The sequence below is a fragment of the Vipera berus genome (genome assembly GCF_964194415.1).
Source record: "Vipera berus genome assembly, chromosome: 3".
Classification (NCBI taxonomy): Eukaryota; Metazoa; Chordata; class Lepidosauria; order Squamata; family Viperidae; genus Vipera; species Vipera berus.
The window spans coordinates 47,906,919-47,920,675 of record NC_138204.1 but is presented as its reverse complement, the minus strand read 5'-3'; the positions used below and the strand labels follow the sequence as shown (position 1 = coordinate 47,920,675).

At 37.7% G+C, this 13,757-nt stretch overlaps 2 protein-coding genes and 1 long non-coding RNA gene across 3 annotated transcripts in view; 2 read left to right on the top strand and 1 right to left on the bottom strand.

The window, feature by feature from the left end:
• PRICKLE4 (prickle planar cell polarity protein 4) overlaps nucleotides 1–13,757 on the top strand; it is a 326,491-nt gene that overhangs the window by 87,602 nt on the left and 225,132 nt on the right. The gene's annotated exons all lie outside the window — the stretch shown is intronic.
• USP49 (ubiquitin specific peptidase 49) overlaps nucleotides 1–13,757 on the bottom strand; it is a 51,460-nt gene that overhangs the window by 1,327 nt on the left and 36,376 nt on the right. The window contains exons 2-6 of the mRNA XM_081325055.1: nucleotides 8,953–9,084; nucleotides 6,678–8,091; nucleotides 5,139–5,343; nucleotides 3,454–3,562; nucleotides 135–340 (exon numbers count right to left, since the gene is read on the bottom strand). Coding sequence (XP_081181181.1) covers nucleotides 135–340; nucleotides 3,454–3,562; nucleotides 5,139–5,343; nucleotides 6,678–8,063 — 1,906 coding nt within the window. The 5' untranslated portion in view covers nucleotides 8,064–8,091; nucleotides 8,953–9,084. The remainder of the gene's footprint in view (nucleotides 1–134; nucleotides 341–3,453; nucleotides 3,563–5,138; nucleotides 5,344–6,677; nucleotides 8,092–8,952; nucleotides 9,085–13,757) is intronic.
• On the top strand, nucleotides 1,834–3,880 carry LOC308666329. The gene is made up of 3 exons (XR_014026097.1): nucleotides 1,834–2,288; nucleotides 2,405–2,483; nucleotides 3,415–3,880. It is a non-coding gene; the product is annotated as an uncharacterized lncRNA (long non-coding RNA).

The window sequence follows — 13,757 nt, the reverse complement described above, 5'->3', positions numbered from 1 at the left end:
ATAAAATGCAAGCCTGAGAAAGAAACCTCTTTAAAAACAAAAAACAAGCAAACTCGCACAAAACAAATGTTTTTATGGAAGAGATAAATTTATATGATGCATTAATTTTCCCCCCTGGAATAAGGCTCACGCACCTCCCTCTGTGTTGTAGCAATATGCCGTGTAATGTCCTGAGCCAAACCCTTTCCCGTGATGCATCACCACAGCCGAGAGGTCATAGACAAAGGTCTCTTTGTCAAGAGAGGAGAAAGTATCCCTGCAGCAGTAAGGTTCCATGTTTAATACCTGGTCAAAGAGGACATGGACCCCAATCTTCTCACGGTGATTACGTCCAGACCACCTGCAATTTGAAAACATTTAATCAAAAGGACTTTTAAAATGAAACAGGATCTGATGCAACATCTTTGGAAAAATATATATATATACTAATTATTGTCATTATTGTATAAATTTTCAACTAATATTTTTTCCCCAAATTGACTTGGCATGCATTTAATATGTGTTTTAAAACATTGTTATAACCTAACTTCTCTTATATAACATTTGAAAACTATTCTGTTTTTATTTACCAAATCCTTGACATATTTTCTGAAATAGATAATAATAAGATAAATGTACTTATGCTAGGACTATGATTCTTAATCTCCTGGGAAACTACCAGTATTGATTATGCTGCCATATATAACAAATACGTTGTTGTTTTAACCATTTAGTTGTATCCTACTCTTGGCAATTTTATAGGCATGTACTCTCCATTCTACCCTGTGAAGCAGGGCTTTTCAACCTTTTCACCCATTGTACCACTTTTAGGATATGGCAATATCCGAGTACCACCAGTCGCCTAGCAAGGTGTCAAAAACTTCATGGGTCGACCCCCCCAAAAAAGAAAAAAAGTGATAAAGTACATGTAGTCCTCAACTTACAACAGTTCACTTAGTGACTGTTCGAAGTTAGAATGGCACTGAAAAAAGTGCCCCCCAAGCCACAGCCAAGCAAGACACCTGTCTGCCCGCCTGGCGGTGTTCTTCTTCCTGTCCGAGGTTTTCATTGTTCTGAACATTTCTGTTGAGGATTGGCAGCGGGGGTGGGGTGGGCGGCTTGGTTTTTATTCCCCCCGTCTGCTGGGTAGTTGCAGCAGGTTTTGGTCAGTTCACATGACCCCGGGACACTGTGACCATCATAAATATGAATCAGTTGCAAGCATCTGAATGTAAATCACAAGACCCTGGAGATGCTGCAATATTCCAGCTGATCAGTGCTTCTTTTGGGCTCAGCAGAAGCGCCAGGATCAGTGCTGCTTTCCAGCTGATTGGTGCTTCTTCATGGCTCAGCAGAAGCACCGGGATCAGCGCCGAGCTCCAGCTGGAGCCTGGTGCTGATCCTGGCGCTTCCACTGAGCCCTGACAGCCCTGCAGCTCCAGCCATCTCTCGCTCAGGCTTCTGCAGTGCTGCCACCGGTTCAGCTCATTCCCCTCCCCCGCTACTTTTCTAGGATGGTCGCGTACCACCTGCCAGATGCCAATGTACCACAGGTGGTACCCGTACCACTGGTTGAAAAGCCCTGCTGTGAAGCACAGCTTCTTTCAATCGTTGCAAGTTCATCTTTGTATCAGATTTGATGTTACGAAGCCAGCGTGCTCTTTGCTTGTCCCTTCTTCTTGTTCCACTAACCATTCCTAGCATTATTGCCTTCTACAATGAATTTGAATGCATGAAATGGCCAAAGTAACACGCAGTAATTTTTGTCAGCACCACAGTTCAAAGGTGTCAATTCTTCTTTGATCAGCCATTCTTAATGTCAAACTTTGACACCCATACAACATTATAGGGAAAACGTTTGTTTTAACTAGCCTGCTTTTTGTATCTATAACAATATCTCTGTTTTTCCAGATCTTATTCATGTTAACCATTGTAGTGCAGCCTAAGATTTTCCTGCACTTGATTTCAGGAGTAGAATTGCCATTGTGAACAATTTTGGATCCAAGGAAGAAATTTTTTTGAATTAATCCGATTTCCTCCTTGTTGATTTTTAAACGTCTCATGTCTACCTGCAGCTGTTGTCATTATCTTTGTTTTCCTGATATTAAGACTCAATCCTACTTTTTCACTTTCGTCCTTGATTTTCCAGATCACTTTTTCCAGGTCTTCCTTATTTTCAGCCAATAGTGTTGTATCATCTGCATTCCTCAAATTATTTATGGTTTTCCCCCCAATCTTCACTCCAACATCAGGCAGTTCCAGATCTAATTTCCGCATGTTCACTTCCGCATACAGATTGAACAAAAAAGGTGATAAAATAGATCCCTGTCTAACTTTATGGCAATAGTCAAAATGACTCAGATAACAAATGTAGATATTGATATATATTTCCTAGAAAGAAATTTTCTTTTTCTTTTTCCCTTAGAAAACTATGATGTATAGAACAAAAGCATTGTGTTTGGTCGCTATCAATCAGCTCAACAAAAGAACTCTCATTACTGCAGGTTAATACTATATGAAACTTTTTCAACTATGGCTGAATCCAAGCATAGAAATGTTATAAAGAAACTTCAAAATCTTCAAAGAAATGGAAGCAGCTAAATTATTTTTAAAAGTTATATAAATATAAAACTTTCAAAGGCCAGAAGTAACTTTACTGTAATCTGATCTTTAAAAGATACATCATGCTGATGAATATTTTTCCTAATTTTGCTAATTATGCAATTATGCAAATCATTGCAATCTGCTTTGAGAGTCCATTTGACAAACATCAGCAAATAGAATAGAATAGAATAGAATAGAGCTGGAAGGGACCTTGGAGGTCTTCTAGTCCAGCCCCCTGCTCAAGTAGGAGAACCTATACCATCTGAGTTGCTTCCCAAATAATGTTTCACTTGAAATAGACTAAGAGCTGCAATTATATTACCAGCATTTTCAACTGCTATGTATATAGACATACTCCACTAGCAGTACTATCCCTAGGCAAATGGTTGGATCATATGCTATCATTTCTATACCTAGGTGGACCCTAGTAGATTTTAATGTCAAGTTTTGGAAAGTCTTCCCTTAAATTGCAACTTAAAAGAATTCTAACATGCAATCATTTTAATCCTTATGTTAGAAGAGGGATAACAATTTTTGCAAATATAGATGTCTAAATTTGGGAACTCTCTTTACAAAAGTGAATATACATGAAGAAATAATATAATGGGCTTTTTTCAGAATTGTTCACCAGCGAACAGTACAGTAATATTTTACTATGTACATCATATTTTTACATGTAGCTACTTTCTTTGTTCTCTGTAACCTTTCTTTTAGAAAAATTAAAAAGGAATGTAAAACTTTCTTCCAATTCTCTTCAAAAGTAATACGATATATGAGTGTTACATTTAATACTCTAGAAATAATATAGTAATAGCTATATTGCCATTTCAGATACAAAAATGACTCCACATTTCTACACCTTCTATTCACCTGAATCGTTTAAGGTGCAGCCGGAGGACCTGAGGTAGCCTGTAGATCATTAACTGCTTTTTAGCTTCACTTAGAATAAGAGGTTTGGGAGAAGACTTCCGTCGTTTGCCTGTGTAACATTTAAGAAAGAACACAAAAAGTCATGAGTTAAAGTCTTCCATCTTCCAATAAAAAAGTTTTGCCCAACAAATCGTCTCTCCATTTTCAGCAAGCCATAATCTAAATAATAAAATTGGAATGGATAAACAGTCCTGGAATTTCTGTTTATACCTCTTTCGACGTGTTTTTTTTTAGTTTTGGTGGTTTGGGGAGTTGATTTTTTAAACTTTAACGTGTCTAATTTTTAGGGCTATGATTTTCAGTTTCCTATTTCAAAATGGTGGGAATATTACTATATATTTTCATCAAGGAAATTCCAAGGACCAGAAAGAAGGTCTACTATTTCCTACTTAATGAACCATGCTCCTGGGATGACACGCTCTTTATCTTCAGGATTGCCAGGTGTGCCATCATTAAGTGATGTAGTCATGTGACATCATACTTTACAATTGCATCACTTATTGATGGAAGTTCTGCTTCCAATTGTCGTTGTCATAACCGAAGGACTACCTGTATTGCTTTCTTCCCGATATGCTATTCCTTTTATTTTTTTTAGTTCCAAAGAACTAAGGTGGAAAAGATTAAATTATAATGCAACATAATTATTCCACAGAAATATTTAATTACTTCTCCTTCTAGTTCCTAAAAAGTAAAATTTGATAGCAACATCTGGAAAGTTTCTAGGGACAATTACCATGGTTGTAGGGAAAGGTTGGGATTTTTTTTTTAATGACCCAGGGTCATTGTACATTTTTTAAGGGGGCAGGATTGTAATTGTTGATCAGTGAAGCAAAATGGGCAAAATAACACACACATTCTTTTTGGACAGTCTGACATTTTTCTGATTCTTTTCTTTATAGCATGGGAATTTAGGATTTTTAATTTGCTTTATTTTTGCAGCTTTGGTTGCCTCCTAAAAATGGCAATAAACAGTGTCTCTGATTTCTGAAAACAGTGATTGGAAAAAAATTCTGAAGATCCCAAAGCAAAAGCTTAAGGACTCAATGCAAATTTGGGACCTCATGCAGCCCATTCCTTTTTATGGGGCTATGATCTGCACAGTGGTGTTCTAAAACAACAATTTCTATCCTTTGAGAGAAGGCAGTCTCTTTCAAGAAATGTTGTTTTCTTGCATCTCCAGCACATCTATTAGACATCTCAGCAATCTGCCAGAAGAAATAATAAATTTTTCTTTGGAAAAGAGAGATACAAGACACTGTAATCTGTTGACAATTCTATATGGAAGTAAAATTCTTTTACAATCTATGATCATCTTTAATTGCTGATATTATGTAAACAACATTATCAATAACTTTCCAAACTCTTTCGTAGCAATTTAAAAATAATGAAAGAGAAACTATAGCAGCTTTCCTCATCTGATATTATCTAGCTGTATGGGACTTAAATTTCCAGAATTCCCAACCAGCAGGGCTTATGACTGCATTGACTGGGAATTCCATGACTTCACATGCCATATATCTGGAAGCACCTTCTTGGAAAAACCTGAGCTTTACAATTATAAAAACATACAAGGACATTTCTCAACAGATTCAATGAGAACACATAACAAAACAGATTTTTCTTACTGTTACACTGGTCACATGCATAAATTCTCCCTTCCAAAGCTTCTGTTTCTGTGAATTTGGCCAACATTTCAGTCAACATGCACTCAGTCTGATTAAGAGGCACAATCCCTTTATTGACAGAATGGTAACGTTCTGGAAATTCCAGGGAAAGATCCCAGAAGGGTTCCACGGTATTGGATTTATAATTACATGTTATACAAGTGACCTGTCAAGGAAAAAAAGAATATCAGAACATTCCAACAGAGACAAAAATTGTGATTCCTGTGGGCTTATTTTCCAGTTTGAAATGGCCCAAATCTGTAACCATCCATAGGATATTTTGTTTTAAAATTCTCACACAAAAAGCATTGTGCTATTTTACTACCTTCATACAACTCTCTAGCATAATAATCAGCTTTGCTCTATTGGAATCTGTGTCTAACACAAAGACTATTCTATTAGCATAAATGTTAATTTTAAAATGTCGCTTTAAAAAAATCAAACTATTTAACAATTAAGCAGGAATAATGTGCTTAATTCCAGATCCCTGGAATCACTTAAATATTGCACTGCTGAAATATCGTCAATAGCAGGATTTGGATAGGATTGATTCATACACACACACACACACACACACACACACACAGAGAGAGAGAGAGAGAGAGAGAGAGAGAGAGAGAGAGAGAGAGAGAGAGAGAGAGAGAGAGAGAATATGTGTGTGTTTGTTATATCATATACTATACATATATAGGTGCAGTACATATGTGATTGTCTATGCAGTATTTTTTGGGGGGTGTTCTATATATATCACAACAGTCAATGATATAAAACAGGTTAAAGAAAGAAAATGTGTTATTCAATTTGCTGGGTTTATCAAATTAGAAGACCTGTTGCCACACTCCTGTATGTAAAAAAATAATGATCTAATGGTATATGAGCTTCAGCTCTGAGCAAGGCCTCATTATGATCCTCTCCCACAGTTCCAGCATTAGGAAAAGCGGGACTCTATAGACAGAATGAATAAAAACATTAAGAAAGAAATCAGAGATTGTGAAAGGTAGCAGAGTTTCTGAAGCTCACTTAATATAATGCCAAGGATCACTGTTACATAAGAACAAGTTCATATTTATAAAATATATAGGTGAAAAAAGTATCAAATGCTGTTTTAAGAAAAGTTAAATGTTTTTGCAAAAAATTCTTTATGGCTTAAAATGTAAAACCAGCTTCACTCTATCAATTATGCTTTTGAAGAAATGATAAAGTTTATAAAAGACATATGAGAATATACAAGGGTGTATATTCAAAGAAAGAAGAAGCAACAATCACACCCATACTAGTCATAAAATACCTTAATAGAAACAAGAATCTGAAGAGGAAGAGTCAAGTCAATACATAAGCACACACAAAACTGTCTGCTAAATTTTAAAACCTCACCTTTGGCTGCAACTAGAAAAAAAGAATCATGCAACAACTATACTGCATTAGAAAAATATGTTAATTCTTTTCTATGTATGAAAATGAGTATTTCTGGCTGGGCAAAGGACAGGATAACATGCATACCTGACTGAGTAGCTGCCCGTGAAAAATGGTGTTCACCACTTTCAGGACCTGTTTGGTGAGCTTCCTTTGTGGAAAAGGGATGAGGATCCTGCGTTTTGTTCCTTCCGATTCCAACTCTTGCTGCACTTTGTCCAACAATTCACAAAGAAATTCCTGAGCATCTTGCTGATCATAACCTCGAAATGCTGGAATCAAACTCCATACAGAGTGTAGCATGGCAAAAGGAGACACTGTAGCCCACTTTCCAGACCACATAACTCTGAAGAGTGTGTGCAGTTCATGACAAAGAGAGATGTGCTTTGAACTTGGTTCCTTGGGCTGTATTAGTTCTAAACTTTTGCTTATTGAGGACCCACCATTTAAACCAACAGATAGGCTTTGCCTGCCAAATGAACCCAGTTGATCATTTCTGCTTGACTCAGTTGGAGTAGATCCAGTGACTAGCTTTCCAGATATTCTAGATTTTCCAATTACAGTCTTAGCTAAGAGTTCTTCAGTTTCACAAAGATCCAGGGTCAGGAAACATTCCCTAAATTTCTGGAGGTGACTTAATACTTGAAGGATAGAGTTCATGTAGCACGTATTTCCTAAATTCTTTAGTCCAGTCACACCAGGAGTCATAAGAGGTTTACGCCGGATGGAATAGAATTGTTTGAATTTGCTACTCTGCACTCGTCTTGAGGTAGGGGAATTTGCTTCCATATCTCTGAACTTCCGAGGAATCAGATTCTCTCTGTGAATGTGCGATAAAAGCCTTGCACTTTTTCTGGGTGGAGTGTTTGCCAGCTCCTCTAACAATCTCCGTTTCATCTCTTGACGTCGCTGCCTGGCCACTTCCTTTTTCCTCTCCAGTTCTTCCATTTGCTTTTTTTGTTCTAGTTTTCGTTGGCCTCTGGAACTCTTATCAAACCATGTTCGCAATGCTTTTGCAAGCAACGATTGCCGTCTATACCAGAGAGCTGTAAGCATCTGAGGTTGACCCTGAGGTTGACCTCTTTGATGGTTGTAAACATCCTCCCCCAAAGCCATTGACCGCAATGTCCTTCCACTTCTAGCAGAAGGATCATGCTTCTGACTTTTAACTGCAGACAAAGAACTCCTCAGTAATTTCAGGTCACCCTCAGGATTATCATTCAATACATAGTCTTCACAAAGATAACAAAATACATACAGATCGTTTACTTCCATAGCCAAAGGATGTCTGGTCTCTTCAAAGTGTTTAAGTGCATGGTCCTCAATATATCTTCCACATGCCACATGGGAACATTTTAGGCAAGCCCAAATGGATTCCGTGGTGTTACAGTCCATGCAGTGCCACTTCTGGGGGTTCAGGATGGAATGATCCTGGGCAAGTCTTAGCCGCCCAACATGTTTGCATCTATCCATGTCTTACATAAAACTCCGCTGCTTTAACCTTACAAAGTAGACAGAGAATAATGTAATTATTGCGCACAGTCAAAAATATACAAATTCTATAATTTTTGTCAGAGTATCACATATTTGTAGAGCTTAATAGATTAATAAAATAGGGAAAAGGAGATTGGATACATTCCAGGCATGTAATTTTTATTAATTATCTAATCACTACACATTAGTTCTTGTGGTTAGAGTTAGAGTAGAGCCTGTTGGTAAACTAGTACACTTCCTTGAGCAGTTGGTTGGCCACTGTGAGAACACACTAGATGAATGAGGAGTCTAATCCAGTTGGACACAAGTTATATTCTTACATTTTGCATGTATATATGTTTGTATGTATTGTTCACTTAATTCCTGTTGTCAAATAAAATCTAGTGTTCCAGAAAAGGTGTCTAGCATAAGTGTAACTAAAGGATATGAAAGGTGACAGTGAACAAAATTTAGAAAGTTATAATAAAATTTATTTTTGCTCTTCAGCAAGTTATTGAGAATATTAATGTGGAAAAGGAAGGGGTTGTTACATATGTCTTTTTAAAGAAAACCTATAATATGAATAGGCTTGAATTATAGAATGCTTTGCAATAATATGGAGATTAATGCATTCTTGCTAAATGCAAGAAAAGTGATATACAATGGAACTAAAACATCCATGGGAATTAATAGAATGCTTAGCAAACTGTTCAACACTGAGCAAGGAGTTAGAAAAAAGATGATATATTAATGGATAAGTTTCATCCAATCTCCAACCTTTCATTTTTAGGGAAATTTTGAGAAAGTAGTACTCAGCTTCAGAGTACTTTCAAGGAGAAAAAGTATAGGCAAGAAAGAAACATAATTTAAGACAAGAAATAATACTCACCGATTCATATTTAAATATTCTCGCAATTCAATAACCAGAGGCCGGAACATCCCCATTTCAGTCAATAGGAGGTCAATTTTCCTTTCAGCAGCTTTGGATATTCATCAGAAAAAGCAATGTAGTATAAAAGCCCTAAAGAGAGAAATATCATCATGAAACAAATATGCAGCTTCTTCATGAAACTTTACATGAAATATTTTTATTAAACAAATACGCAACTGCAGTTTTAGAATTTGAACAATTTCTCCAATTCCCCTATTAACAAAAATGCAATTGAAATGATAACAAAATACCAGTAGTTCTTGGCTTACAACCATTTGTTCAGTGACTGTTCAACATTAAAATGGACTTAACTATGGCTGATGTAGCATCTTGTGGTCATGTGATCAAATTTTGGCACTTGGCAGCTTGCCTGCATTTACAACTACAGGGTGGCTTCAACTCCCACCCACCCCCCACCCCGATCTATGCTCTTTTGACTGCCCTGCACTCTGCTTTGCAGTTCCAGAACCACATGGCTCTAAGCCTGCTTGCCATGCCCAGGAACCCTCAGCCTGCCCCAGCAAGCATTCACTCGTCCATCTCCTCTCCCAGGTCCTTGCATTGACCTTTTCTCTCTTCCTGTCTTCTTTTCCAACCCAGCTTCTCCAACAAACATTTCCTACTTCCCTACTTCTATTTCTTCTTTCCGAAGGCAGCACTCTCTACTTAAAGCTGCATTATCTTTATAATCTTTGGCCAATTCAATGAGTTGCAATAAATATGAGTTCTAATGAACTACTCTGATATGAGATGATTGAGAAAACAGCCCTTGGTTGAAAAATTCTATCCTACATTTAGATTTGGTTATTTCACGATTTTGGATTATATTGTGCCTGTATAAAGTAATTACAATAAGGATTACTCTTCAATCAGATTAATAACACAGTACATTGAGTCCCATTTACAATGGCAAAATATCGTACTTTTGCCCATTAAACAACAAATTAACAGCACCACCTAATGAAAAGTTTCATCATTCCTCTGGAAAGCAGTTATAGACGTGTCTGATGGGATTTGTTAAGGAAATGAATTCCCCCACACTAAAAGCATCCTTGATAATGTAGTAAATCATCCCACACATTGTTTTGTGCTCTCAACTACTGGTAACAAAGGCTATCTTTTCCTTGGAAGATCCTTTGTTTTTGGAAACAATCCAATTTAGCCTCTGACATTAGCTCTATGGAGAATCTATTTGCATGGACTTGGCCTCCCACTAAGCAGATTTCAATAGGAATGAAATCTGCCCCTATAAGGGATCAGTTAACCAGAGTAGGAATACTGAGAATCTTTCATGAATTTTAGTAAATAACAAAGAAGCATCAGATAATATTAAGACAGTGGGTGCAAGTGGAGAAAGAACAAGGAACTCTGAAGAATTTTTTCTGAGAGAATGAAAAGTATCTTTTTCTTTCATGAATATAAGTAGTTCTTTTAAAAAAATAACTACTTCTGTCTCCAGAACAAAGTATATCAAACAGTTTGTATTTCACTTGTACACTTATCACTTCCAATAAAATAAAGCCTTACATGTCTTGATAATTCTCATTTGCAGGTAGTCCTCGATTTACGACCATAGTTGAACCCAACATTTATGTTGCTAAGTGAAACAGTTAAGTGAATTTTGTCCCATTTTATAGTCTTTCTTGTCACAATTGTTAAGTTAGTAACATGGTTTTTAAGTGAATCAGGGTTCTCCCATTAACTTTGCTTTTCAGAAGATCACAAAAGGTGATCACATGACCCTGAAACATTGCAACCAACACTCTCATATGACAATCAGGCGTAATGTACTAAAGATTCAAGATCGGGAAGGCTCTAAAATTCTCTACTATCGCTATGATAATTAGGTATTTTTGGACCTGATTGCTTTCACAGGTATATCTAGTGCAGGTATGAATGAGCTTTTATTGGATGCTCTATAATATATTTTTTAACTTTTGTATGTTTGGTTTATGATCATATATTTTAATAATTGCTCCAGTGTAGAACCTGTGAAATAATCTAGCTTGATTCTGTTCCTCATGGGCCAAATCTTCTTCCCCATGTTTAAAACAATATGCATTTCTCTTGCTAAAGGATTATTTGTTCATAATTATGTGACATTCCTCTGATAATTTCAACAAAACTGAATTAATTAGAATATAGTGGATGAGATTGCAAAATATTTACTGAGACAGAGAAAAACAATTGAGGAAAACAAATTCAAAGTATAGTTATATTCTACAAAATATTTGAATTAGCACTCTAACAGTTTGTTTATATTAGACAAGACATGCCTTCAGAGAATTTTTTTATCTGATGATTCCAAATGTGGAGTGTGATTAAATTACTTTTTATACTTCATTTTTATAATAAAATTTATTTTAAAACAGGCAGCCTAAAATATGCTTGAACATTTTTGTTTTTATGATTCTTCTCATGTTACAACTTGAAGTATGCATACTTGCTTTTTAATTTATTTTAAAGTCTTAAAGTTAAGTCCATATCATATATCCAGATATATCCATATCATTTTTAGTATGGATATAAAAGTAGTCTGCCATTGAATTGTTTTCAACTTCCCAATTTAATTTCAGTCCTGGTACCGTGTTTCCCCGTAAATAAGACCCAACCAATGGAAAATAAGCCCTAGAATGATTTTTTGGGTAGTTTAGTTTAGTTTAGTTTAGTTTTATTAAATTTTTATACCGCCCTTCTCCCGAAGGACTCAGGGCGGTGAACAGGGCATATAATAAAAATACAAAAATACAAAAGTTAAAATAGAATTAAATTAATGCCCAAAATAAAACAATAAAATATACAAATATTTAAAACCCTAAATTAACTCCCCATCAGGCCAGGCCAGCTTGTTCGAATAAGTGGGTCTTTAACCCGCGCCGGAAGGAGCGGAGATCCGGTGCCATCCGGAGCTCAACCGGCAGTTGATTCCACAAAGCCGGGGCGCCCACAGAGAAGGCCCTCCCCCTGGGGGCCACCAGCCGGCATTCTCTGACCGGAGGCACCCTGAGGAGGCCCTCTCTGTGGGAACACACAGGGCGGAGGGGAGTTGACGCCGGCAGCAGGTGGTCCCCGAGGTATTCCGGACCCATGCCATGTAAGGACTTAAAAACCATCACTAAGACCTTGAACCTCACCCGGAAGACAACTGGTAACCAATGCAGCTCGCGGAGCAAAGGTGTAACATGGGAGTACCGGGAAACTCCCAAGACAACTCTCGCGGCCGCATTCTGTACCAGTTGGAGCCTCGGAGTGGTCTTCAAGGGAAGCCCCATGTAGAGAGCATTGCAATAGTCAAGACGAGAGGTCACGAGCGCATGAGTGACCGTACACAAGGCATCCCGGTCTAGATAGGGCCGCAACTGACGCACCAGGCGAACCTGAGCGAAAGCCCCCCTAGTCACGGCTACTATATGATCTTCTAAGGTAAGCCGCGAATCTAGGAGGACTCCCAAGTTGCACGCCCTATCCACGGGGGGTAAAGACTCACCTCCCATAAAGAGAGATGGAACATTTTGAATGTCCCGGGATGCTGGAATGTACAGCCACTCGTAAATATAAACTCGTAAATATAAACCCCTCCCCAAAAATAAGTTAAGGTTGTCAGCCAGATGGACCCATTTAGTATTGTATTTTCCCGAAAATAAGCCCTAACTGGAAAATAAACCCTATTGCGTCTTTTGAAGCAAAAATTAATATAAGACCTGGTCTTATTTTCGGGGAAACACAGTAGTTACTTATCCCTGTACTAATCAAACTTCCAATCCTGCTTAACTGTTTGTGATCACTCAAGACCATTTCTCTGGGTTTTCTTCTTTTAAACATATAAAATGCCAACTGAGAAAAAGAAGTGATGCTTCCATAGTAGTGAGCATATTATTGTATCTCATCCAACTAGAACTTCACTAGTCCACTGAGGATGGATTTCATATCCAGTTGGATTTTTATAATTAAAAAGCTACTTAAGCAAAATTTCAGCTTCCCTATTAACACAATTGCTATTTACAGACTAAACTCTGGATCAATATTAAATAAGCTCTATATTTCTAATATTTTTCAAACCTGAACTACTGTTTCCCCTAAAATAAGACCTACTCCGAAAATAAAACCTAGTTTAATTTTTTGGGGTGGGCCTAATATAAGTCCTATCCACAAAATAAGCCCTAGTTCTGGGGCGAGGCATACACTTAAAAATCAAGTTAGGATGGTAGTGGACTTTGCCATTGCACCCAGGCCTCCTATGGATCGACACTTGCCTCACCGGCCCACTTCAATCCATAGCTCAGTTCTTGGCTGCAGAGGCCTTCCGGAAAGGCCTCTCTGATGGCGAAATGCAGGCCAGAGCTCCATTCTCATCTGCAGAATGAAGCTACTCCTTCGGCCGCAGAAGAAGTGGGCTGGCTGGGCGGGGCTACTTTTGTCCCTTATCTTTGGGTTTTCAAACTTTCTGGCATAGTTTAATATTAATATTATTCAAGTTTCCCCTTCATGGATTACTGCCTTGTCGTGGCGAAGGGGCTTGCGTAATTCAATGAAGCTATGAGCTATGCCGTGCAGGGCCACCCAAGACGGAAAGGTCATAGCAGAGAGTTCTGACAAAACGTGATCCACTGGAGAAGGAAATGGCAAACCACTCCAGTATCTTTGCCATGAAAACCCTATGGACAGTACCAAAAGGCAAAACGATATGACGCTGGAAGATGAGCCCCTCAGGTCGGAAGGCGTCCAATATGCTACTGGGGAAGAGCAGAGGGCTAGTACTAGTA